Raw genomic sequence first — 27,600 nt, forward strand, 5'->3', positions numbered from 1 at the left:
TTCAATCTCAGCACTCAGGAGGCAAAGGCAGGCAGAGCTCTATGAGTTTGAGGCCAGCCTGGTCTACATAGCAGATTCGAGGCCAGCCAAGGGTACATAGTAAGACCCTGTCTAAAAGAAAAGAAAATATATACTCCGCTATGGTGGTAATGGCAGCAGGAATGTAATGTGGTCAGTCACATTATGCCCAATTCTTTTTTTTTTTAACTTAATCGTTTTAAAATGTTTTCATATAATATATTTTGATCACATCTTTCACTCCCTCAAGTCCTCCTACATCCTCCTCGCCCTTCTACCTATCCAATTTCATGTTCTTTCTCTTTCTTAAAAAAGAAAAAAAAAATGAAGTCAAAAATTACTAAGTCACAACCAAAAAAAAAGCACACAGAAAAATGTCGAATCTGTTTTGTGTTGTCCACCTACACCTGAGAATGAGGCTGGAGATGGAGTTGCTATATCTATTATCACTCCATTGGGGAGAACTGGTAATGTGGGAAATTGCCAGTGCAGAGCCAGGTGAAAATACAAGGGAATTTATTAGGAAAAAGCCTTACTTATAGAGCGACCTAGCCAGCCGGCAGGGCAGGAGTAAGTTCAGCAAGCCAAAGATGAAACGGAAGAAGGGGCTCCCACGTGGGCACTCCTCGCTCTTACACCTTCCCTATGTCACCCTGACCATGCCCTCGAAGGCGTGGTCAGGCACACCTGTAGCCATCCCCTAGCAGGGGTGGTTATGGTGTCCCCTACAAACTGGTTTTCCCTTTCTCAGCAAGTGTCATGTAGCTCCTGGTTGGGGGTGGGACTCTGTGTCCACCTCCCCCTCTCTATGCTCAGATTTTGTCTAGCATGAATTTATACAGGTCTTGTACACACCTGTCACGCTCTGTGAGCTGATGTAGTGCGCAGCAGCCCTGTGGTGTCTGAAGGATACTGTTTCCTTAGAGTCATCCACGACCCCTAGTTCTTACAACTTTTCTGCCTCTTCTTCTGCGTGAGCCTTGAGGAGAAGGGTTTGATAAAGACATCCCTATTAGGGCTGTGTACTCCAAGGTTTCTCATTGTCTACACAGTGTCCAGCTGTGGATCTCTGTGTTAATTGCCATCTACTGTAAGAAGAAGCATTTCTGATGAGGGGTGAGCCATGCACTGATCTATGGGTATATAGCAAAATGTCATTTGTTGTTACTATAGTTATAGTCTCTCCCCTAGGGCCCATGACCTATCTAGTCTTAGTTTCTTGGCCTTATTGGTATCAAGTATGGGTCTCAGCTCATAAAATGGGCCTTAAAACTATTTTTTTTAAAACAGTGGTTGGTTACTCCTATCACCTGTGTGCCACTGTTGTATCAGGATATTTTGAAGACAGGTCACTGTTGTAGATTGCAGAGTTTGTAGGGTTGAAACTTCTAGTTGGATACTAATTTGATTTCTCCATGTTTGATGGCATAAGCAAATGGTGTCTTCAGCAATAGAGTCTTATACTCTGGTGGTTGGGGTGGGGGGATGGGAGGGTAACCAATAATATCATTTGTAATAGCCTGTGATGTTTGGAGGATAGGTCCAGCATACCAGCAAATTTTATTTTATTATAAGAAGCAGACAACAGATTTGTTTCTGAGCTTGTTATACAAAGCAAAATGTGAAACATTGATCAGTTAGAATTTGTGTAGTTCCCTTAAAAATGGACTTTTTACCAAAAGCAAAACTATTATTTTTTAAATTAAGACTTTCATTTTACGTTTATTTATTTATCTAATGTGTGCATGCATATGTGTGTTTGTGTGTTTGTGTATGCGTGTTCACATGCATTCACATGTGTCACATCATGGGAGCAGAGGACAACTTGCAGGAGTCTTGCAATGAATCCTCTTCCTTCCACCTTTACATGGGTTTTGAACTCATGTCATCAGGCTTGGGTACAAGCATTTTTACCTGCTGAGCATCTTACTGGGCCCAGGATTATTCTTGATACCCTGGCCAGGAAGACACTTTCTCATGGGTGCTTTGGAGGGGACAGTATGTCGTAGTGGCAGGCTGCATAGGCAGTTTCTCATGGGTGCTTTGGAGGGAACAGTATTTCATAGTGGCAGGCTGCATAGGCCAGTTTTGTTCAATATTCTTCACCTGTTATGTCGCCTGATCAGAGAAAGCAATTCTGCCTGCCCCAGTGTGACTCACTTCAGGGATGGTGTGGACGTCCACAGAGAGATTTAGAATGTCCAAAGGGAAACATAGCTATATGCCCTTCAGGAAACTCTCCATTTGTGTTTTTCCTCTTAACTGAGCTTGTGGCAAGTTAAACAGCAATGAATATAGGCAGTCATCTCCAGCAGCTCTCTGGAACATTGCTAGTCCGAACCACTGCAGACCAGATGAGGTTGGATTGATAACTTTGCCATGAATATGTAGCCAACACATGGACATCGCCCATAACATAAACATGGACTCTGTTTATCCAGTATTCTCTCCATTGGAGAGAACTGATTTTCCTTTTCTCAGCAAGATGCCACTGTAAACAATGTGCTAACAAATAGATTCATTACTCAGTAAAAGACTGGGTTGAAACCTTTTGGCAATTACTGGATTTGGTGTAAATTGTCTGTCCAGGGTCAGCAGCAGCTTGCTCTTTACCTCTGAGTAGCTCTTCACAGTTACAGAGTAGATGAAACACACAGGCGTCAGCTGTCTTTGCAAACCATCGTCATCCGGCAGCACAAGCTTTGTAATCCATGAGGAATACACATGGCCGAGCTGACTTCTTAATCCAGCATGGTGAGACAGTTAGTACAGGTGATTGCTGATCCCACTGACTTCAGAGGACTGGCTCTTTAGCCTTTATTCACAAGAATTCATGGCGAGTAGTGTGTAATAACCAGACATGGTATCTTAGGGACAAATAGGAAAAGGCATGTAAGAGCCTGTTGGGGCCCATAAAAAATGGCCATAAAAGGGGAAAAGCGGGGAAGCAAAGGAATTTTCTGCCAACTTATTCTTCATATAGGGAACAGTCAGAGTTTGGGTCATTCAGGCTGCTTCCTTCAGCCTGGAACCTGAATTAGAGGCTTCCATTTTAGTCCTTTTAATGAGACTCAGATATTTGTTGCTAGGAAGAACTTCTGAGACTCTACTTAATGAAGTATTTATAGACTCATAGACGCAGGCTGCCTATGCACTTCTATGCATACTTCTGCACGTGTAGCTATCTCTGTATGCGCACATGCCCACATGCCTATTGTCTGTCAGTCCTTCCTGTCCCTCACACATAAACAGATGCAACAGCATTGCCATGTGCACACACAAATATCTTCAGCTACCAATTTAGCACCCCTTAAACTCCCCTTGGAATTCTGCACTGCCGTCACTTTCAAGCCTTGGACACTGGGTGTGTCCAAGCTGTGGAGAACATCAGGACTGTGTCTTCACAACCTTACTACCCTGGCCATTACCACAGGTGCTGGTTGACAGTTTTCCCAACAGCTATACGCCCAGTTCTGACTGGAGCTAACTTCATCCATTACTTTTTTCATTCCCTTGTCAATGTCACAGGTAGAAAGAACAGATAGCAACTATGTCTTTCAAAGAAGAGGCGACTGAGGCTCAGAGAGGCCCGAAGCTCTGCAGAGGTCACACTGAAACAATGACAGGGGAATCTGTTAGCTAGTCTGTCGTCCCCAAAAGAGTCTTAGAGGAAGAAGATGGTAATGACTGTACGTGGGGTAGACACTAAATTCTCAAGTTTGATCTCCTTTTTCATTATTTATTATTTTATTATTTATTGATAAATGATTTTTTTTTTAATGAAACAGGGTGTAGGGACAGAGAGAGATGGCTCAGTGGGTAAGAGCACTTACCACCAAGCCTGACAAACTGAGTTTATTCTCGCTGAAAAGAGTGAACCAATTCCTGCAAGTTACCTTCTGACCCTCACACACGTGCCCTGGTAACACTTACACACACACACACACACACACACACACACACACACACACACACACACACACACACCCCTAGTAAACAAATGTGATTTTGTTTTTAACTTAGAGGGTTTGTGTGTTGGTGACCTCGATGTTACCCCTTTCCCTGTCATGACAGAAAAACTCTGTGACACACTTCACAGAACTGTCTAGTGGTTTCAGCCCTTCCCGTAGCTCATTCTCACAGTGAGAAGGTGCAGTCGGCTCCTGGGGAGTATACTCCTCTGAGAGAGAAGAACAGCACGGCGTGTAGTTGCTATGGCCATATTTCGTGTCACTGAGTATTGTCCCCCCATGGGGCATAAACACATGGCCGTACTCGACACTGTCTGAACAGTGCCAAAGCACACATCCCTTGCAGGAATATAATCCGAATTGTATGTTTCCTCCTGACCCACCCTTGTAGCTCTCAAGAGCACTCTTCCCATCAGGCGATGGAAGTGCATTTGGTGGTTTAGACGACTGTGTTTTGCCCCAGAGGTGATGTTGTGCCTCTGAGCCTCACCACTGCCACAAGTGTGTGACCTTGACCTGGCCCTTCTCCTGTCTGTGTGCCGCGGCTCCTATGGCCTGCTGCTTTTTTTCTTGATATTAACACCGTAGGTTCAGATTCAAGGGAGGAAGGAAATTGGGGAGGGTGGAGGGGAAACGGTGAGAATTATCTGAAATACTTTTGCAGCAAGAAGATATGCTATGTAAATTCATAACATTTAAATACTCTTTAATCATTTGCTCATATTTAATCAGCATCGTCAATACTAGGATATGGACAGAGGAGAGCCTCCCTTGAGGTTTCCTTGGTTTTCCTTTCTTCCTTGAAGTTATTCATCAAAATCTTCTATCAGAATGGAAAGGAAAATCCTTCTGTTATTGAGCAGGCAGGAGGTATCCTGAACTTAAATGAGGTGTGTGTGTGTGTGTGTGTGTGTGTGTGTGTGTGTGTTCTGGAAGGTGTTTTGAACAGGAAAGTTCTTACTGTGGAAGAACTCTGCTGTTGCATGATGTCTAAATGGCACAGCTAGAGGATTCCCGCTGTGGAGTCAGGAGTGAGAAGGAAGAAGGGGTGTCTTTGTTACAGACCACACTGCACACGTCAGCAGAGCACAGACCCAGGCAGGAATCAGAGCAGAGCTCTACTGCCACCTCCTCACAGAGGGCACTCACCCTCACAAGCTTTAATTCTTATCTGCAAAGACACGACATCATATGCACAAGGCCATGTTGACAGTTTGGGGGAGGTTACCAGAGGGAATTTTCTCGTAGCCTTCCTCACAATGACCTGCTCTTGCAAGGTGCTCATGTGTCGGCACTGCCCTCCAAAAGCTTTATGGGTTCAGTGCATTTCATCCTGCAAAATAGGCCTGTGAGGGATGCTAGTCTCTGTTCCACAAATGAGGAAACTTGGAAGGTTAAATGACTGGGAGTTCTGGCTGGTCTGTACATTCACATCCTAAGCTGCATTGTCTCTTTAAATGGAAATAGTAATGTTTCACTAAAACAGATGAAATATGAAAAAAGAACTTACTTAATGGGATAAGTGAGGGACCTGAATCTTCATTCCACTTTTGATTAATGTGCGTGTTCTCTTGGAACTAGAATCAAAACGAGTATAGGCCATGAGGGAAAGGATAGAGCCTGTCGGTTGCCGGGAGGGTGCTTGGTGTTTAGAGAAGTGTGGTTCGCATGGACACAGAAAAGGTCTGGAGTGTGGTGCTGGAGAAATGAGAACTGATGTAGGTGTTATAGATAGTGCCAGAGGGAGTTGCTGTGGGTGGAGGAGGTCTGAGGACAGATGAGTCACTGTAAAAGAAATGCCACATGAGTTTATAAATAATAATTACCTCAATTAGAAGAGGAAGAGAAAGTTAGCGAGGAGAATCGGTGTTGATCTGGGCTTGAGAGGATCAAAGCCACAAATCAAGGTTTGGGTGGACAGAGTCGCCAAGAGGGAAACAGTAGTGCTTGGCACTGTTAGGCTGTGACGCACTTTTTGGTGGGATTGTGAGCAATTTTTTGCCCCCAACCCATGACCAAGTTTTCCCATCTGTTCACTAAGAAAATGATGCCTGCCATTTCATCTTTCATCGGAGAGTTTTTAGAGTGCTTGAGGTAGAGAAACCATCATCTCACAGTTTTCAAGGGTCCTGGAAACCATCCTAGGTACATTGACAAAAGATAATTTTTAATAATTGTATAATTCTTAATTCATTTCCAAGATGAGTACATCCAGTCAGACCCTCTGAGAACTGGCAGGTGTTCACAAGAATAAAGGTCCCAAACACAGTGACTCAATTATACCAAGACTTAAGAGAAGGCATCTGGTGGGTAGATTATCTATTTTATTGGGGTGATAATAAACCATCTGGATTTGTCTATGTCAGTCAGGTTTGTTTTACTTTTACTGGAAAGGCCATTCTTGACTAATACTGAATCACTCTGAGTTTCTTAAGCTAAGAACCTCAAGTTTGGTTCTTATAATTATTTATGTTTGGTTTACTACAAATCTGGTTAGGATTCTTGAAATTGGTCTATGGAAGGCCAGTAGACCTTTGTCAGGACAGCAGCAGAATAAAGATGAAGCACTGAAATATGTGAATCTCAATGTATTTTCACATACACGTACACATGCATGAACTAATATCTACAAATATACATGTGCTGTAAAATAGACAACTTGTGTGCCTGTCTCTTGTCTAACCCAGTCCCAACTCTGATCTCAATTCCTTGGGATGTACAAAGCAGGTAGCCCTGCGTTGTGAAGGAAGTACTTCTTACTCTTGCCCCTGTCCCCCTTGAATGTCTGTGATCAATTTTGTGCCTTCATCTTCATGTAGGCATGAGGTTCTAATTGTATTCCCTTGGTCCAGCTAAGCTAACCACTTGGTATGCAGTCCCATCATTATGCTATACAACTATGCATTTGTTACTTGACCTGATGCTAAGCCTAGTTGTCTCTCGGATATTGAATACCATTGCTAGTTTCCATCACACATGGAATATAGTGCATTTTGACATGTAAGCACATCACAATCACTTTCTGCTATAGCAGAGGCAAGTTTGGAAAACAACCTTGGCTAATTGCTTGAGGGCTATAGGAATGACCTCTGTGATATGGACACCCAACAATGAGTCCTCATTGTCCCTACCCTGCTTCTGAGCCCTTGCACTTGTCATTCAGTTCTCAGTTACTGTCTTTTTAGACTTTCCCCTTCCACAACTCAGATCCACTCTCTTGCTCCTGCATATTTAGTCCATGTAGATTCATCACTGTGAACTTCCGTCATTCTTCTGACAGGCCTTTTTAGTTCCCTCATTTCAGTCAACAATCATATGTTGTGAGATTGCCATGTTTTGTCTTACATGGAGGGCATTCAGAACTACAAAAGACCTTGACTGTTAAAGGGCTTCCTTCTACTTAGTGAGAATGGTGACCATATCTGTAAATAATAGAATTCTACATATAATCAGGGGAAAGGCCTGTTCTACCTGTGAAGGCAAAGACCAAGAACCATGGTATTTGGGTGGCTCGGAATCCACAGAGCCCAACCCATGGCCTCTGAATATTTCTTGACCAAGTGGAAGAATGCAAAAATTGCATCATGTGAAATGTTTGTTTGTTGTTGTTTTTTTGATACAGGGTTTCTCTGAGTAGCCCTGGCTATCCTGGAACTCACTCTATAGACAAGGCTAGCCTCAAACTCAGAGATCCACCTACTTCTGCCGCCTGAGTGCTAGAATTAAAGGCATGTGTCATGAACACCCAACTGTGAGATGGTTTCTTAGACAAAGGACTACTCAATAAACCTTGGAGAATGGTTAAGATTAGGACTGATACAGATAAAAAGGAGCAGGGTACCTTATTTTGGAGACAAATACAGTAAAATTAAAGGGAATGAAACACACTCTATATAACTGGTGATCAGTATTGGGAAATACGTTTTGCAATACGGGTGATTGAAGAGCACTGGCTGCTCTTCCAGAGGTCCTGGGTTCAATTCCCAGCAACCACATGGTGGCTCACAACCATCTGTATTGAGATCTTGTGCTCTCTTCTGGTCTGCAGGGATACATGCAGACAGAACACTGTATACATAATAAATAAATAAATCTTTAAAAAAACAAAAGTTATAGTTTGGTTTACTGAAACATAAAGCAATATGGGTGATTGAACCTAGGGCATCATGCATGTTCCTCAAGTCCTTTACCACAGATACATTTATCTCTTTAGGTAGAATAAAAGAGATCAGAGTTATTAAACTATTTAAAGAGGCTAAGGCAAGGGTGTGCGTGCGTGCGTGCGTGCGTGCGTGCGTGCGTGCGTGTGTGTGTGTTGGGGGGCAGTGTTTAAACTATTAGAATGCGTAGAGTACAATGAAGTTGGAGGAGGGAAACTGTGATGGTTCAGCCACAGGCAGGAAGAGCAGCTTGGAATGCAGAGGGAAAGGGGAAGAGACCAGGAGGTATTCTGAAGGAAATGCAGGACCATCCATCACCATCAAAAGACTGGATTCAACAGAATGGTGATACTATTAAAAGTTTGAGAAGGACGGATTGGCTTTTAGGTAGTTTTGGACAAGCTGCTGCAGGCATGAAAGTGGCATCCAGTCAGGATCCTATTAAGGACACAGCTTTCAAGGATGGTACAGGATGTAACTTTAGAGACGATAATGCATAACTAATAACACTGTCATGACATCCACTAAGTTGCCTTTCCGTCGGAGTGTCCCAGCACCATGAATGATGTCTGTGGTTGGTACCTCAGGGAGGAGGTGGTTTGGGTACCTGGTATATAGCAATATACCAGAGTCATGTATATTGCTAGCCACTGGATGTTTGTGTGTGTTTCTGGTAGACTCTCATATTAAATCTCTCTGTGCTGCATCTCCACAGCACCACCACTAAGGCTTCTCATTCAGTGACATTGGGCAAATTCATAAGTACTCTTTAACAGTGTAACAACTTACCCACCAATCCTTTCTCTCTCCCTGTCTCTGTCTCTGTCTCTCTCTGTTTTTGTTTTGGTTTGGTTTTTTTTGTGTGTGTGTGGTTTTTCAAGACCACGATTTCTCTGTATAACAGTCTTGGCTATTCTGGAATTCACTTTGTGGACCACACTGGCCTCAGATCTGCCTGCCTCTGACTCCCAAGTGCTGGGATTAAAGGTGCATTCCACTTCACCCAGCTAATCCTTTGTTTCTTGTTATTGTTGTATACATTTGATGCGAATAAAAACTATTATCTTTTTAAATGGTTTTATTCTCAACATAGCTCTGCTGACTTGATAAGAGTGAATTTTTCCCTCAGAGATAGTTGGGTTTGCAGTTATCTTCGCTCACAAGTTTTGGTATTTAAAAAGACTTCTTTGTAAGTAAGATGTACAAAGAACAACTTGGGTTGATTTTTATCTAAGGGGAAGTCTGGGGGCCTGATCATTTGTTACAGATGTTTTGTCAAAGAGTGTTAGAGCTGCAGAGAGTGGTACAGAAAGGACATGCATTTGGATTCCTTCACTGTCTCCGCAGGCTTCTTCCACCGGGACTTAAAGCCTGAGAATCTCCTCTGCATGGGACCAGAACTTGTGAAAATTGCAGACTTTGGATTGGCCCGAGAAATCCGATCAAGACCTCCGTACACAGACTATGTGTCTACTAGATGGTAAATGCTGTTTCTCTCAAAATTATTTAATTGTGCTTCTTTCAGAAGATACAGTTTATATATAAGGCCAAGTGTAGTGACACACACTTCTTAATCCCAACACTCTGGAGGCAGATGGATCTTTGTGAGTTCATTGCTAGCCTGGTCTACAGAGTGAGTTCCAGGCTGGCCTGGGTACATACATAGTGAAACCCTGTCTCAAAAAAAAAAAAAAATCACAACAGAAATAATAAAACATTATGCTGAGGACAGTATTAATCATGAACATTAAGTTCTCACTAAAAGGAAGAAAGAGTTCAAACACTGCAGGTATTTGTTACTAAATGAAGATATAAGCTTGTGTTAAAAACAATTTTAAAAGGAAAGCCATCATGCTGTCCACAGTCTAAATAATTTTTAAAGTTTTTAAAATTATTATTTTATGTGTATGAGTGTTTTGCATGTGTGTGTGTGGGGGGGGTGTTTGTGGGTTTTTTTTTTTTTTTTTTTTTTTTTTTTTTTTTTTTTTGTGTGTGTGTGTGTGTGTGTGTGTGTGTGTGTGTATACCATGTGCATGCCTGGTGCCTGTGGAGGTTGAATTCTCTGGAATTGGAGTTACAGATGGTTTGAGCTGTTATGTAGGTGCTGGGAATTGAACTTGGTTCCTCTGGAAAAGCAACATGTGCTCTTAACAGCTGAGCCAATTTTCCAACCCTTGTATAAATAATTTTTGTATGGAAGCTTTTCGGGAATAGTTGCTCCACGTCCTTCTTCCCTGCCCTCTCTTTGCCCTACCCAGTTCCTGCATGTGTTTCTGAAGATGCTACAGAGGAGGAGCCTGTGTACAAGAGAGATGGCTGAGCACTAAGAGTTTGTCCTGTTCTCGAAGAGGTCCCAAGTTCAGTACCCCACCCTCATCAGGTGGCTTATAACTGTTTGTAATTTCAGCTCCAGAGGGATCCAGTGCTTCTGACCTCTTGTGGACATACCCCCACCCAGAATTCTTTAAAGACTGTGGAGGAGGAGGAGGAGGAAGAGATCCTGTAGACAAATGCTTGGTTGACAGCTCTGGGGAATACAGTCTAGCTTTTCAATTGTGGCTGCAGTCCCACATGTGGCCAAGTAACTGAATGTGGGGTTGTGAAGAATTGGGCAATAGTGAAAGGCTTCCGAATGTACAGCTGAAAACTAATTCAGAATCAACTATGTAATGAACCAGGGGTATTTCTGACTGTGATCCCATGTTACATGCAGGACTTCACTACAGCTTTCTTTGGGTCTAAACACATGGCATGCATGTCCTTCAGTGCATATGCTGTTCTACCACCAAACAGTGCCAGTGAACCTGCCCAGAAAGAACACTGCAGCTGAGATTCAAGACTATCATATGTTAAAATTGCTGTGGTATGAGTGGACTTTTTGCCCTTGTAGAATAACATAATGGTTTAATTGTAGAAAACAAAGACTTTTGATATTTTCCTCCATTCCTAAGCAAATTGGTAGTATCAAATTTGGATCTCTTTGGATTGGATTGTGTTAGAATGTTTGAGTTTTAAAACTGATGTTTGATTTCCTCGTTGAATCTCATTTAAAGAAAATCACTAAATGGGACTAAGAATATGGCTCCATGAGTAGTGTACCTGCATCGAGTCCTGGGCTCAACCCCCAGCACCTCATTAAACCAGGTGTGGTGGCACAAGCCTGTAATCCCAGAACTAGGGGGATGGAGCTCGGAGGATCAGAAGTCCAAGGTCACCCTTGGCTACATAGTGAGATTGAGGCAGCATGGGTTACATAACACTCTGTCTCACCAGATGTGATGGTGTATGCCACTAGTCCCAGCACCCAGGAGGCTGAGACAGGCAGATCTCTGAGTTCAAGACCAACCTGGTCTATATAGCAATTTCTAGGATATCCAGGGCTACACAGAGAAGCCCTGTCTTGGGAAAAAATCATTAGGTGAATTTTTGCTTTTATCTTTAATAAATGGTAAAATTATATGTACACTAAAGAGGTGATTAAAATAAATGTAATTTCTTAAATTTTTATACTTATCTTATATACCTATATACCTGAGGGGGGTATAAAACTTTCTCAAGTAAAATGGAGTCACAAATGGAAAACATTTAAGAAGCCTTGGAGTAGATCCCGACTTCTTTTCTTTCTCTTCCATCCTTCCTTCCTCCCCCTCTCTCTTTCTTGTGTGTATTGAGTATAAGTGTGTGGTATGCATGTATATTGGATATGCACATGAGTGTGTGGTATATGTGTGTATATAGTACTTGCACATGAGTGTGTGGTGAGGCTGGAGGAGAACACTGAGTGTCCTCCTCTATCACTTATTCCCTGGAGACAGGGTCTCTCACTGAGCTGAGAAGCTCACTTTTTTGGCTAGGCTGGGTAGCCAGTAAGCTCATGGAATCCCTTGCCTCTGCTCCCGAATGCTGGAGTTACAGGCACATAAAGCCATGCCTAGCTTTTTACTTGGGTGCTGGGGATTTGAACTCAGGTCCTCATACTTTCACGAAAGTTAGCTTATCCACTGAGCTATCTCTGCAGCCTTAAGACTATTATTTATTATTGGCCATGACAGTTGGTTGCCAAGTTTTGCATTTAAGAAAAATATATACTTTAACTAAGAGTTACTTGTTACTGAAGTTACCTTCTGACCAGTAGAAGCAATAGCTAGTTGTTAACTTTGTCTTTTCAGGTATAGGGCTCCAGAAGTCCTCCTGAGGTCTACCAACTACAGCTCCCCCATTGATGTCTGGGCAGTGGGCTGCATCATGGCAGAGGTGTACACCCTCCGGCCTCTTTTCCCTGGGGCCAGTGAAATCGACACAATTTTCAAAATCTGCCAAGTGTTGGGAACACCAAAGAAGGTAATGACATAGACCAAAGACTTGTGAGCCAAAGGCTGGCTGCCAAAGCCAGCAGCTCCCTGCTCTGCCTCCCCCCAGTGCTGTGCAGCGACAATACACAAGACTGTTTTAGAGTCTGTCTCTTGACCTTGACCATGCTCCTCCCCAAGTCCTCTAGCAAGGCCAGCTTCTCCCTTCATTCTGCTTATAGCTACAGTGTTTGTCATGGATCTCTCGATATCATCGCACCCTTTACGGAATTTCTCCATTCATATGGGCACGATTACATCTGCTAAACCTTCCCAAGGCAAACTGTACCTCTGCTTCTCTCCTTTATAACAGCTCAGATCTCCACTTTTCTTCTCATTCCACCTCTGACTGAACTCACCCAAAGCTTACCATTTAACACGCTCACTTTCTTCGTGGTCAATTCCTATCAGTCTTGGGGGCTGAGTTTCATTATAGCTCTTCAGTTTTTTTTGTTTGGTGTGGTTTGGGTTTGGGTTTTGAGACTGGGTCTCACCATATAACCCAGGCTGGCCTGGAATCCACAAAGATCCACCTGCCTCTGCCTCCTTTTGAAGGGCTGGGAGTAAATGTGTGCAACCACACTGCTCAGCTGAGGCTGTTTGTCTTTGCAGATTCACTGCCGAGCTGCTTCCCAGGCTTTTCCCTGCAGGTTGTCTGTCAGTCTGTGACTAGATTCTCCTTCCTAAGAAACAGCTCTGATTACAATCTGGTCTTTGCTTGAAAGTATCCATTCATCGCCCACCCTCAGCCATTCACTACATTCCAACGCACAGCCTGGCTCTGTACCCTGGAATAGCCCCATTTCTGTATATTGCCTGAGTGAATGTCTCTTTAGTGACCATCAAGATCCCTTCTTCCTCCATAGGACTCAGTGACACACTCCTCCCCACTGCTTCTCCAACCTCCACTGTACCCATGTTCTGTGCTATTAATAGACTTGTCTTTTGTCTGTTTTCCCAGCTCCCAGTACTATCGCTGTGTGTATTCGATCTTTATTCTCTCTCTCTCTTCCCTCTTTCTTTGTGTGTGTATCTGTGTGTGGCACTGGGTATCGAACCTAGGGCCTTAAACATGCTAGACAAAGGTTTTTTGTTTTTTTCTTGTTTTTTTGTTTTTAATTGTTTGAATGGGCCATTACTGCTACCCTGTTAATGATAAGGTTTTCAAAGTCCCCTGCTGGCCTCCTTCCTCTTTGTGTCTATATCTACCCCTCTAGGTGCCTTCGTCATTTTTTATTTTTATATTTTAAAATAAATGTCCTATTTTTGTCTTTTGAGGACAGTGACATTTTTAAGAGAAGGCTTTATATTGAATTATTTCTGGATACTCAACAACACTAAGCATTCACCCAGAAACTGTCTGAGTGGCCCCAGGGAGAGGTCAAAATCATACCAGGGTATGCCTTACAAAACAGTAGTGTTAGAACTGGAGAGAGCCTCAGGCCTTGCTGTTCAGATCTCCCATCATTCACCCCAGCCTCCAGGGCCCCACAGATGTGATGCCTGCAGACGTGGAGAGTGGTGGGTGAGGACAGCTGTGTCTCTGCTAGTCCTATGGGTGTAAATACTTAGAATTAGCTTCGATGATGGTAGCACATGGCACTTCACAGATCTATTGGGCCAGGGATAGGTATTTTGCTTTACTTCATTTTATTTTGTCTTCCCCCTCAAAAATACCAAGCTAGCAGTTTCCAAAACCCATGTGTCAGGGCAGGGAAAAATGCTATAGGCTTCAGTTCCCACCCTCCGGAGAAGGAAAGTCTTCTGTAAAGGTTCTGTGTTCTGATGGAAGCTTCACCCCAAGCCTCCATCCCCCATGTCTCTCCAGACCTTGCTGCATCCCAGAAAGCCCGCTGAATGATGACCCCTACCCCAGAGATGCTCAAGACCACTCCCACAGGGTATTTAAACTGTCCCCCAGAAAGCAGACATGTGGTTTTCCAGTCTTCCCTGGGGGATTGGAAAGCCATCCGGGAGCACATTTTATCCAGGAGCACGTGGCCTTTTTCTAATTAAGTTTGATTTGGTCTGATTTGGATTGCTGCCTTGGTGGAAAGGCTTATTGAGGTGTAGAAACTTTTCATTATAAAACAAGCTAAACTGGTGGCAAGTCACTGTCTTCCCTGCTGTCTCTCAGATTTCATGCACTGTAGTCTGTGTTTGGGGAGCCCTGGGCCTCATCATCTACACCTGTCTAGTGGAGACACAGGACAATCCCCCTCGGTTAACGGGCACAGGTGGAAGACTCCTAACCCCAGTCACAGCCACTGTCTGAGCACCATTTCCTGTCTTTTCCTGCAGACCGACTGGCCTGAAGGCTACCAGCTGTCGAGTGCTATGAACTTCCTCTGGCCCCAGTGCATACCCAATAACTTAAAGACTCTAATTCCAAATGCTAGCAGCGAAGCCATTCAGCTCCTGAGAGACATGCTTCAGTGGGATCCCAAGAAACGGCCAACGGCTAGTCAGGTTCGCCTGGGTTTTTCTGTTCAAAGCATTTCTTAGGAAATCTATACCGAGTATTTCAATGAATTGCATGGCAAGTTTTCATTTGATAACACAGCTGAAAATAGTATTGACTCTTATGAACTGGAGGGATTTAATGTAATCTGAAACTTGTTGGGCATAATGAAAATAGTTAAGACTAAGCAGTGTTATTTGTTTTGAACATTAACATTGATATATATGATATATCACAATCTGTGATATATATGTAATCTGCAAATGAAAATAAACATAAAATTGCCAATGGGGCATGGTGGCACCCACCTTTAACTCCAACACTCAGGAGGCAGGTGGATCTCAGAGTTCAAGGCTAGCCTGGTCTACAGAGTGAGTTCCAGGACAGCCCCAGGGCTACACAGAGAAACTCTGTCTAAAAAACACACACACACACACACACACACCAAACCTACAAAAAAAAAAAAAGAAAAGAAAAGAAACATAAAAATATCAGGGAATAAAGAATAGTTCAGAAAAGAAAAGAAGTATGTGTCTGTTTTCAGAGGTGCTTTAACGTGTTCTCTGTGAGATGGTGATTAGCCATCACTGAGTGTTGAAAGGTAACTTACAAAACCGGCTCCCTTGTGTACAGATAGCAGAGACAGATGGCAGAGAAATACAGCCAGGCACTGTATCTGCAGTAACTGCAGCTAGCATTTTCATGTACTTTGTATTTTTATGTGTTTTCGATCTAATGAAGATTCCACGAGGTAAATATGTTTGTTTTCACTTCTGTAGGTAAGAAAACTAAATCTTAGAGAGTGTGAATGATTTTCCCTAGTCACTTATTCAGTAGTAGGTACAGGTAGTGCAGCTGTCTATAATCCAGGTGGCAGGGCTTCCGAATATCTCCCCACCTACTTTCCCCTGGGCTACACTGATAAATTATGAATTGTACCCAAAATCACCAACGTAACTCTTGTCACTCACCTGCCTCCTGCAAGCCTGGTTTTGTGTTAGTTGTATTTGAACCTTTGTCAGCTTGGCTCATGAACAGTTAATTACACTCCTCAGAGCACTGAACAAATAACCAGTTCTAACCAGAGAAGGTGATCTGTGATCTTTTATTACAAAAGTGGCAGGACTATGGGAAGAAAGGGCCAGTGTGGAGGTATAATTTGTGGTAGCTGGAGGGGTGACAGCTGGGGATAGTTAAGGGAGGTAGAAAACTTCTTTCTCAAAGTCCTGAAGAGGCAGTCACAGCCTGGTGCCAGCAGCCTCTGGCTGGTAAGATACAATTAGAAAGTTCATGCACTCCTGATGGTAAAATTCACAAAGAGTTTTAGGGCAGCAAGGAAAATTTCTGATGAATCACTTTATTTTTTATAGGATGCTTATAAAATATTAAGTTAAACAAATCACAACAAAACTTGTATAACCAAAACCAAGGGAGGAATGGTATTAGAAAAGCTAAAAATGCCCCCCAAAACATATCAGAAGTGCCAGAGACCACAAAGAATTCTTTCTAGTTGACTCTTGAGTCTGCACTTACATACAATAATTATAGATGTTTATAACTAATGTTCCAGACCCATTAAGAAAATGCTGGTATTTTCAGTGACTTCCATTAACAAATTCGGGAGAATACATATAGAATTTTATAAAGAATTGTAAGTTTCTGCGTGTTAAGGTTTATGCTTTGGTTAACTAGGAACTCAGTTATCCATAGCAACTGGCGGCTAAACCTTGAATTCCGGGAAAGTTTGAATGTATTGTGTGTTGTACTCTTGGTGCAGCCCAAATAATGGTGGAGATTCCTACTGACTCCTTTGTTGTTGTTGTTTGGTTGCTTGGTTTTGAAACAAGATCTTATGTAGTCCAGCCTGAACTTTCTGTTTAACCAAGTCTAGCCTTTAATATATGATCCTCCTGCCTGCACTTTCCTGAGTGCTAGGATCATAAGGCGTGTCCTGCCATTCCCAGATTCATATATCTGATTTATCCAAATAATTTTAAGTATTGCAAGTAATATGTAAATTTCATATTAACTCAGGTACAGAAAAATAGCAGGGGGCTACCAATGCAGTATATTGGTTTATAGCAGGTTTGGGCTAAGAGCCTGTAGTGAACTGGTCACATGAACTTTAGTCCATTGATCGTGATAGTGTTTACTTCCCCTTCTGAACTTTCCTTCTAATGCCACATTTATCATTCCAGGCACTTCGGTATCCTTACTTCCAGATTGGACATCCACTGGGCAGCGTCACACAGGATTCAGGAAAACAGCAAAAAGATGTCCAAGCCAAGACAGGACTGCCTACTTACATCAAGCCAGCCCCTCCTGCCCAGCCCCCAACCAAGGCACATACACTGATTTCTTCACGACCAAACCAAACCAGTCAGCCTCCTCAGCATTTTGTGTACCCCTACAAAGGTGAAGCCTCCAGGGCAGATCAGCCCAGCCATCTTCAGGAGGGCAAGCCAAGCCCAACGCTCTTCCCGTCCCTTCACAATAAGAATCTTCAGCCAGTAAGTGTCTACAAGGAAACTAGTTTATTTGTCTCGGTTCTTTCTCTTCTGGCTACAAATACCATGTGCATAAGGTCTTATACATTTGTTTCCACAGTGCCATGGCACTGTGAGAAGGCCCTTGATATAAGGTCTGAATTCAGTTTCTGCCTTTTCCATTAACAATACCTTTCTGGATTAGTTCTTTTGCTGTTGCTCTGGTAAAACACCATGACTAAGGCAACTTAGAGAAGAAGGAGTTTATTTGGGCTTGTGGTTCCAGAGGGCTAGATCCATGATGGCAGAACAAAGGTGTGGCAGTAGGGGCAGGAGGCTCACATATTGAGCTGCAGACACCAAGCAAAGAGAGCACACTGGAAATGATGCATGACTTTGAAACCGAAAAGCCCATCCCAGTTTCATACTCCCTCCACCAGGACACACCTCCTAACCTTACCCAAACAGCACTACCAAATGGAGACTGAGTACTCAAACATTTGAGCCTATGGACATTCTAATTCAAACCACCACACACTCCTGCTAGCAAGTGGAGCAATGGTGGCAAGCTGGGCTCTATAACCAGAGTTCTGCTCTTCAACAGCTTGGTAACCATGCATACGAAAGTTACCTGGCTCCTCTGCTCCATATTATCTCACATGTTAAATAGGAGCAATTATAATGTCTACTTAATATAATTGTTTTTAGGACTGAATTAGTTAATACTTGGGAAGAATTTGGAATAGTACCTAGTATATCATATCAAAATATGTACAGTACTAGCATGTTTTTTGTCAACTTGACACAAGCTACCGTTGAGTAGAGGGAGCCTCAGTTGAGAAAATGTCCCCATTAGATTGTCCTGTGGGCAAGCAAGCCTATGGTGTATTTTCTTAATTAGTGGTTGATGTGGAACAGTCCAGCTCACTATAGGTGGTCCCACCCCTGGGCAGGTGATCCTGGGGTAAGAAAACAAGGTAAGCAAGACAGTTGCTATGGCTTCTGCTTCAGTTCCTGCCTCCAGGTGCCTGCCCTTCTTAAGCTCCTGCCCCGATTTCCCTCAGAGATGAACAGGAAGAGTAAACTAAACCTTTTCCTCCATGAATTGCTTTGGCCATGGTGTTTTCTCACAGCTACAGAAACCCTAACTAATACATCACAGAACTCAGCAAGTGCTGGACACTGTGTTCATTCCTACAGTCAGTTTCTTCATCTGAGGAAGAAGGTCTTAATTTATATCCCCTCCTCCAACCAGTTTATTCTTGATAATGGAAGGTCCTGATGCCTGTGGTGATGTTTTGAAAATCCTAAGGAGCTGGAGTCATTCTTCTGTCTGTAGACTGGTTTTCATATCATCATCATCATCATCATTATGAATTGATGTCAATGCTGAGCTACTAATTGAGCACAAATCTTTCTTCTGTTGATTTTTGAATAAACAGTGTGTGCTGGATCCATAGAATGACAACCTGCCAAGGGGCTGGAGTTATCATTTGCTTTGTAATGCTGTCAAGTCTTACTTCTTAACAACTTTATCCAAAGAGGTCCCTTTTCTGGACAACTATGCACCAGAATCCCAACCGGTACACTGTGTATGTCCCCAGGGCTTATGGGCTTCCATCTCTTAGCACTTAACCCTTCTCAAGATTGGGATATGGTCTGTTTGGAAATTCCCTATAAACCACTGTTTACATTGTTTGATGTAATACAGCAGGGTGACCAAGATTTGGCAATAATCACTTGTCTACTGTAGCAAAGGTCCAAGTTAATATTTAGCTATCTTCCTAATATGTAAGAAAATCATAACTTCCTGTGATGGTTGGTTTTGATTATCAGCCTGATACAATGTAGAATCATCTGAGGACTAAGCCTCAGTGAGGAATAGTCTCTTGTCTCGATTAGGTTATCCTATAGGTATGCCTAGGAGGGAATTTTCTGGTTTGGGGGTTGTTTTTTTTTCTTAAGATTTATTTTTATTATGCAAAATTGTGTGTGTCTGTCTGTGTGTGTGTGTAAACACCAGAAGTGTTGAATTCTCTGGTGAATTAGAGTCGTGATTACAACTGTCTGATGCAGGTGCTGAGAACTGAACTCCAGTCCTCTGCAGGAACTGTATACGCTTATGACTTCAGGGCCTTCTCTCCACCCCAAGTGTTTTCTTAATTGGTTAATTGATGTGGGAAGCCCCGCTCTCGGTGTGTGCAGTACCATTTCACAGGCTGGGCACAGGACTTTATAAACGGAGAACACAAGCTCAGTGTAACACCTTCAAGTTCAGCACCTACCTATTATGTACAAGGCTGTGGATTCCATCTCCTTCATGCACACGGACTCTCTCTCTCTCTCTCTCTCTCTCTCTCTCTCTCTCTCACAAACACAGGCACAGACTACTGATAGATGAACGCTGTTAATGTTGATTTTTCTTTTCCTTCTCCTGTGTTTGTATACACAGAAAATCCTAGCTGGTGTGGAACACAAAAATGGTGAAATCAAGCCAAAGACCAGGAGAAGATGGGGTCTCATTTCCAGGTCAACAAAGGGTTCTGACGATTGGGCGGACTTGGATGACTTAGATTTCAGTCCCTCTTTCACCAGGATAGATGTGAAAAACAAGAAGAGACAGAGTGACGACCCCCTCTGCAGGCAAGTGTGCTTGCTGCTTGTTCCTGGGAGCAGGCTGGCTCGGATCTGTGGGTCACCAATATCTCTGTGATGATGCTCCACCACTCCTGACTCCAGCCACATTCTCTTGATTCAGGTTTGAAAGTGTTTTGGACCTGAAGCCATCCGAGCCGGTGGGTACAGGAACGAGTGTCTCAACGCAGGCTTCCTCCCAGAAGAGAGACACGCCAACCCAGCGGTCTGCGGCAAAGCAGCACTACTTGAAGCACTCTCGCTACTTGCCTGGTAACAGAGAGGGCACACACCTGGCCTCTGATCACCCATAACCAATCTTTGTTCCTGGGATGGCATGTATCTGTAGGCTCTCTTTCAGAGGATGCGTATGCCCATGTTGGTTCTTTTTTTTTTTTTTTTTTTAGATTTTATTTATTTATTTATTATGTATACAGTGTTCTATCTGCATTTACACCTGCATGCCATAAGGGAGCACCAGATCTCATTACAGATGGTTGTGAGCCACCATGTGGTTGCTGGGAATTGAACTCAGGACCTCTGGAAGAGCAGTCAATGCTCCTATCCTCTGAGCCATCTCTCCAGCCCCCATGTTGGTTCTTGTGCCCTATTTGACACACAGTATAGATCCTGTCATGTCACTCCTCTTGCTGAATCCCTTGCAGAGCCATCTAGCCTTTGCTCATGAAGTGAAATCCAGATTTCTTACACACCCCAAACATGCCTCATACTTCATGCTGTGTTGCCTCTGCGGTTAGAGGGCTCGCTCGGCACACACTGGCCCCTGAACCCGTGAGAAGGTTGTAGAATATTTTATCTTACAGAGGCATCCTGAGATGAGAGACTTAGTGTCTATAGGAAACGTGAGTGAGTTGGGCTTCTGAGATCGCTGGCTTGGCAAGAAATAGACAGCATATCTGGAGCCTATCCTCCCCGTATGCCCTCAGGAAGCCAGGGTAGGAGTTTACTTACACCTTCTGGGCAGGACTATAGATAAATGTCAACACTGTAGTTTGGTAAGTGCCCAAGCCCCTCTCCAGACTTCACGTCCCAACCTCACATTGTCATCCAGTCATCCACTCACGGATGAACTCAGCCAGCCTGAATGTGTCAAGCACCTGCTATGTGCTGAGCACTAAGAATATTATGATGAAGCAAGACCCCCCCCCCCAACCTTCCTGGACAGCGCCGGGTAGCTCCTTCACATTGCAGCCTCACAGTGGCATCATTTAAAGATAAGTGGAGCTTATGTACTCATGGTGAGACTCTGGCATGTAGTCATCACAGATGGTGATGCAGTGGTCAGGAAAGATTTCTCTGAGCAACTGGCTCAGAACCAAGTGTGCAGAAACCAAGAGAACAGCACACAGGCCGTGGAAAGAGCAGGCACACAGTCCAGGCAGGAAAGGCTTAGCCTGAGAGAAACGATGCAGTGACCAGTGTGTGTAGAGCAGAGAGAGGAAGGAATGAAGTATGTAGCATGAGGAATCTTTGAAGACTTTGTTTAAAAAAAAAAAAAAAAAGAGCTAGATTTCATTTTTTGTTGTTGTTAGTTTTTTGGGTTGTTGTGGGGTTTTTTAATTGTTGTTTTGGGGACAGGGCCTCCCTGTGTAGCTTTACCCTTCCTGGAACTCACTACATAGACCAGGCTGGCCTTGAATTTACAGGGATCCTCCTGCCTCTGCTTCCTGGGTGTTGGGATTAAAGGTGTGTGCCACCATACCATGTTGAATTTCGTTTTTTGAGATAAGGGAAATCTTGAAAGTACTTAATTGGAGGACATAAGTCTACAGTTCAGGGCCAGCAAGCTACAGCTGTCATCTGGGTAAGAGGAAGGGAAGCCAGTCTGGGAGGAAAGCCTCCAGATACATTCAATCTTGATCTGTGCTTGGGAGCATGATGAACCCAGACAGGCTATTAGGGTGTCGACGTCACAGTCCTAGAAGTCTGGACTGATAGTTCCCGCGGTGGCAAGTGTGGAGACCCAGGCTTGAGGGAACTACAGAGCTTTGGTAGAAAGATGATAAAAGAGTGTGAGCTTCATTTCTAAAGAGTAGCTGCAGAGCCTGGCATTGGCAGGGACATGGAGCTTGGTAGAGGCTTGTCTGAAGGTCAGCTTCAGGCTTCTGTGTTCTGTCCTTGCATGTGAAGAAGCAGCGTTCTCAAGGCTTGTTGGCACAGTGAAGTCAGCAGCGGCTAACATCGAGGATGTCCAAGCCGTGTGAGGAGGTGGAGCCTCAAGAGAACAGACACAAAAATAAACCAAGGGCTGCAGAGCATGGGGTAGGCTAGGTGGGGAGTGGGGAGTGGAAAGAATCCGAGTGACAGGAAAGAAGTTATCTGGGAAGAAGGCAAACGAAAATGTATAGTAGTCCTGAAGGAGTCCTCTGAGCGACAGCACCAGAAAATCAAGACATGGAAGCATAAGAAAACCTCTCAGACAGCCCACAATGAGACAATTGAGATAATGTGCTTCATTCAAAGATGTCCTCTACCCTCTGCAGCTGTCAGATGACATCAGCAGTTGGGGGGGAGGGGTGTGCCATAGAAATTTTGTGTGTTCTGTGTTTTATTTTTGAAAATTGGTCTAAGATTTATTTTACATTTCAAATGATCTTTATTATGTCTGATTAAGGCATCTCACACGTCACAGGTTAAGAAATGCACTAGGGTGACTGTCTTAGCCACTGTGTCCCTTGTGAGATGTACCACTGCTTCTGTCTGTCTGTCTGTCTGTCTGTCTGTCTGTCTGTCTGGTTTATCTTGTATTTCAAGCTCATTTTCTCTTCTACTAGGAATAAATGTAAGAAATGGCGTGCTCCCGAATCCAGGCAAGGACTTTCCTCCATCAAATCCATGGTCCAGTTCTGGTTTGTCTGGAAAATCTTCAGGAACAGTATCAGTAGTGAGCAAAATAACTTCAGGCAAGTAACGGTTACCTCCTGAGTGACCAGAGGCAAACTCTCCCGAGGCTACTGGGTTGGGGGGAGGACACATAGAGAACTGTGGAACGAGACTTTTCTGGTCTGAGGCACAGGCATCTCTTAGACTTCCCTGCCTTTCTCTTGCTCCCTTCCTTAACAGTAGCCCCCAGGGTTCAGCCAGCTCCCATAGCCTTCTGTTCTCAGGGGAGGAGGGGTGGTGGAGCAGTCTTCCCTGACCCAGGGGAAAAACAAAAATAAGTTTACAGACTTACCCAATCTGACCCCTGATGCCCTGGTGTGCTTTGGGCACCTGGGCTAAAGTCAAGGTTGTCTTCTCTGCTCCCACTGGACTTTCCGACTGGTGGTGAATCTGCCCTGCCCAGGATATCAGAATCCCTTCTGATTGGAAGATGGACAAATTATCAGCCCTCTGTGCATGCATTTCAAAAACTAAAGTCCTCCAAAGTAATTAGGTTCCCAGTAGACAATTTCTCGTGCTGTTTGACAGCCCTTGCTGGGAACTAGGCCCTCTTCTCTAGCACCTAGTCCACACCTAACCCTCACGGCTCCCCGCCTTCCTCCATTAGGGTTCACTTAGGAGTACAGTGCCCAGGTACCCATCATGCCACCTAAGAACACACTTGAGGTCCCAGAGTCTAGCTAAGTCTCCCCCCCCACATAACAACCCATCTCCCCAACCCCATACCATATCACTCCATACCGCCCTACCCCTGGCCTGATTGGGTGTTAACTTTTCCTGTGCATTTAAAAATTATGTGTGAAATTCAGTGAGTTTTTCATATTTTAAAGTTTATATGAACACTTCCTTTTAAGGACTAATGTGTATAGCAAGTATATATATCCACCCTAGATTACAGAATGTGCTGTGTGACTGACTGTGTGGTGCCATGACTCCTTAATTATCCTGGATCACTATTTAGTCCGTGACGTCTCAACAAGCACATGGCTGTTTGTAGCCTGTCCATCAGAAGGGACAAGGTGCACACTTCTGTATCCATGTTGTGTGCACACAGACACCAGGTACTCTGCTGGAATCAGCATTTTAGGTTAATGGTGTGCCCATCTCAGGCTTTATAGATTTTGTCTGATTGCTCCCCAGCAGGGTGTAGGAGTTGTGCCTTATCCTTGGTAACACTTGGTACCCAAGACTAAAGTGAGTCTTGATGTAGTGTGAAATGGTGCCCTATGTCTAAACTTGTATGTCTTTAAAAGTGAGGTTTGTTCCTTGTGTTCACTATGTCTTTCTTGGGAAAGTGGAGCCTTATTCAAATTCTCCATTTTTCTTCCTCTCTCCTTATTAACCAGTACTGCATGGTGACTCCATCTGACCAGCCTTGCACACGCATTCCAGGACATTTTCCCACTCTGCCTTAAGCAGTTATTGAATGCCTTTTTCACTATTAGGACAAAGCAACTGTACCATGACCACTTTCTCACAGGTGGACTTTTATCTGTTTAGTGGTCAGTAATATTCTCCATTATCCCTGAGTGCCTCTGAGCCATAATGGTCAGTATTAGAAATACTCATTGGTCTGTCTATGTTAACTGGCTACTTGTCATTTCAAGTTATATCATTAACCTCCTAGAATACAAAGGAGGGCAGGATGCAGTCTGCCCTTACCACGCTTTCAAATGAAATGATTTAAACAAGTCTGACACCTATAATCCCAGCACTGGGTGTGTGTGTTTGGGGGGGGGGGCGGGCTAAGGTGTGAAGACTGCCCATTTGGGGCCAGCCTGGGGCTCTGTAGTAAAACTCTACCTCAGAAAAGAAAGAAAGGGAAAAGGAATGAGGGAGAGAGAAATGGCAGATAGACATAAACAATGAATTTTTAGGACATTTTTATTGGGGGCGGGGGCGTGAGAAGGCTCAGCAACTAACGGTTTTTACTGCGCAAACCTGGAGACTTGAGTTCAATTCCTGGAACTCATGTAAAGGTGGAAGGAAAGAACTGACCCCACAGGTGTCCTCTGACCTCCAGGTGCTTGCCACGTCATTCACACTCCCACACACACCATACAAACACAATAATAATAAATATATGTGTATATAGACATATAGGTATATATCCATATATATCCACATATATATATGTGTGTGTATGTATATATTTAGTTTGTTTGCTTGTTTTTTGTTTCTTCAAGACAGAGTTTCTCTGTGTAACAGTTCCTGGCTGTCCTGGAACTCACTCTACATACCAGGCTGGCCTCAAACTCAGGGAATCCACTTTCCTCTGCCTCCCAAGTGCTGGAATTGAAAGCATGTTCCACCACCACCCCCGAGCTTAAAAATATTTTTATTAATGGTTAGTTTTTCTAATTACCAATAGGATATTTAGTTTATAACATCTAAGTAAATGATATTACCTATGTGTATGATCAGTAAGAGAATGATTAAGTGGATTATGTTCAGCTGTGCTTCAGAATTTGTATTAAAGGATATTCCATAGGATGGAGTAGAAAAAGAAAGTTTCAAAACAGGCTAAACCAATTCTCAGGAGGGAAAGAAACACAGAAACTATCAAATACGTTCCTTGTTTCAGCCACCTGTGTAGATGCTGCCCGTGGGAAGTCCCTTCCTGTGCCCATGCCGGCCTCTCTGACTGTGGTTTGGTCGATTGCATTCTTAGAACTCTCCTCATACTCCTTTGTCCCCCACAAGTAAAAACAAACTGTTGTTGCATACTCTTGGTGTCATGAAGTGTGTCTTTGTAGTAATGAGTTTTCCTTTTCTCAGTTGGCTCAGGCTCCACCAGTTCCAGCGGACTGACTGGAGGTTACATCCCTTCCTTCCTGAAGAAAGAAATCGGTTCTGTTATGCAGAGGGTACAGCTGACGCCTCTCGCCGACCCCGCCCCTGGTGAGTTGCATTTCAGATCTCCTGTAAAATAATCCACTAATTACCAAACAGCTGCCTCGAGCAGGAACAGTGTAGACAGAATGAGTCAGGCAGTGCTCCTTGCCCAGGGTGAACTGGCACTCTAGAGATGATGCGTGAGTCCGATGCTCATAAATGTTAGGGAAGAAACCAAAGCAGGTGAGCAGGGGGGAGAAAGATGGGGAGGGGTTTAGTGGCAAGCACTCAAGCCCTGTGGGTGGCATGGGATTCCTGAGTACAGTGAGCAGTGAAGAGGCCAAAACACAGGGCAAGAAAGAGACTGGGGGGGTGGAGGGAGGGAGTGTATAACTAGGGGAAGTCAGAGGTGAGGAGTCTGGAGAGGGAGTCCTGTAGCAGGCACTACAGTATATTGTCATTGGCTGGTCTTGGGATCTGCTAGGGTTTTGTGTGGACCACCATTTGCACAGGTGTGCTCCAGCTGATCATCGTTGTCATGAGGCTAAATGGAAGCGAAGTTAGAAGCGGAACCATAGCTTGGGCCAGGGTTGTTAACAGTTGGTAACAATTCACCAGATTCTGATCTACATGGGTTGGAGGGCCAGCAGGATTTGCTGACACACTGTGGATTAGAGAAAAAGAGTGGCCAAGAGTGTCACTAAGATTTGGACTAGACAAGTCTACCTGTGGACTTCTCCTTGCCTGCAGGAGGGTGACAGAGGAGGCAAGTGTTCCTCCTGAAAGTCCCAGACATTTGTCCCTGTGCTGCGCTTGCCTGCACTTGGCTTGGGACCCCCGTGGGTCAGCTCAGCATTTCTCTTCCATTGCAGGCTATTCTTCCCTGAAGGCCATGAGACCTCACCCGGGGCGGCCTTTTTTTCACACCCAGCCTAGGAGCACTCCTGGGTTGATTCCACGACCTCCAGCCGCCCAGCCTGTGCACGGCAGGATAGACTGGTCTTCCAAGTACCCATCCCATCGGTGACTGTCAAAGCCCCGAGGCCATTCTCCTTCAGCTGATTCCGTTGTACCTGCAGAACCACCTGGTGGTGTAAAAGCACCCAAGCTTACAGCTGTTCTGAACTAACACATTTCAATATTTCTTTTAAATGTTTTTTTTTAAATATTGATTTGACGCAATACCCTCTTTTGTATAAAATTATTTTATTCTAAAACTGGGTCTCATTATTTTCTTAAACAACAGCATTTTGTATATATGGATTATGTTTTAGCATTTTATACAGTCAACTTTGTAATGAAATTTTTAAAGATTAAGTAATTTTTGTTTGTTGTTCTACATAATATTTTATACAAATCTTGAACTATATAATAACATTGATGCAGTATTGTGGCGGGGTGCAGTTCAGTGCTGCACAATAAGGGATTATTTACTCAATATGTTCCAATATTGTGACGTGGTTACATTTAAATGTGACTCTTTTGGTACTTTAGGCTTTCTTGGACTGATCCACTGCTATTCTTAATAGCTGGTATTGGTGGGGCAGAAAGTTGTTTTGTGGTTGTTTTTGTGACAGGGCCTTATGTAGCCCAGGCTTACCTACCACTCACCAAGTAGCTGAGGATAGAATTGAGCTTCTGATCTTCCTGCCTCTAGCTTCCTGAGTGCGCCATGTTTTGTTTCAACGAGGGCTTTTTACATGCCTAACAGCTCTAATCTACCATCTTTTTTACTGCTGTTCTGGTCTAAAATCACTTTATTTGGACTCATTTCAATTTATT

The 27,600-nt window shown here is 43.7% G+C and overlaps 1 protein-coding gene across 4 annotated transcripts in view; it reads left to right on the plus strand.

Annotated features, from left to right (window-relative positions):
* Cilk1 (ciliogenesis associated kinase 1) overlaps window positions 1–27,235 on the plus strand; it is a 63,052-nt gene extending 35,817 nt beyond the window's left edge. For all 4 annotated transcript variants that reach the window (XM_027411102.2, XM_027411101.2, XM_027411104.2 and 1 more), the window contains 9 exons: window positions 9,497–9,629; window positions 12,319–12,490; window positions 14,800–14,967; window positions 17,158–17,469; window positions 19,898–20,088; window positions 20,204–20,352; window positions 22,875–23,003; window positions 25,762–25,884; window positions 26,691–27,235. In XM_027411102.2, coding sequence (XP_027266903.1) covers window positions 9,497–9,629; window positions 12,319–12,490; window positions 14,800–14,967; window positions 17,158–17,469; window positions 19,898–20,088; window positions 20,204–20,352; window positions 22,875–23,003; window positions 25,762–25,884; window positions 26,691–26,845 — 1,532 coding nt within the window. In that variant the 3' untranslated portion in view covers window positions 26,846–27,235. The remainder of the gene's footprint in view (window positions 1–9,496; window positions 9,630–12,318; window positions 12,491–14,799; window positions 14,968–17,157; window positions 17,470–19,897; window positions 20,089–20,203; window positions 20,353–22,874; window positions 23,004–25,761; window positions 25,885–26,690) is intronic.
* The last annotated feature ends 365 nt before the right edge of the window (window positions 27,236–27,600 follow it).

Source organism: Cricetulus griseus, chromosome 4, assembly GCF_003668045.3.
Source record: "Cricetulus griseus strain 17A/GY chromosome 4, alternate assembly CriGri-PICRH-1.0, whole genome shotgun sequence".
Lineage (NCBI taxonomy): Eukaryota > Metazoa > Chordata > Mammalia > Rodentia > Cricetidae > Cricetulus > Cricetulus griseus.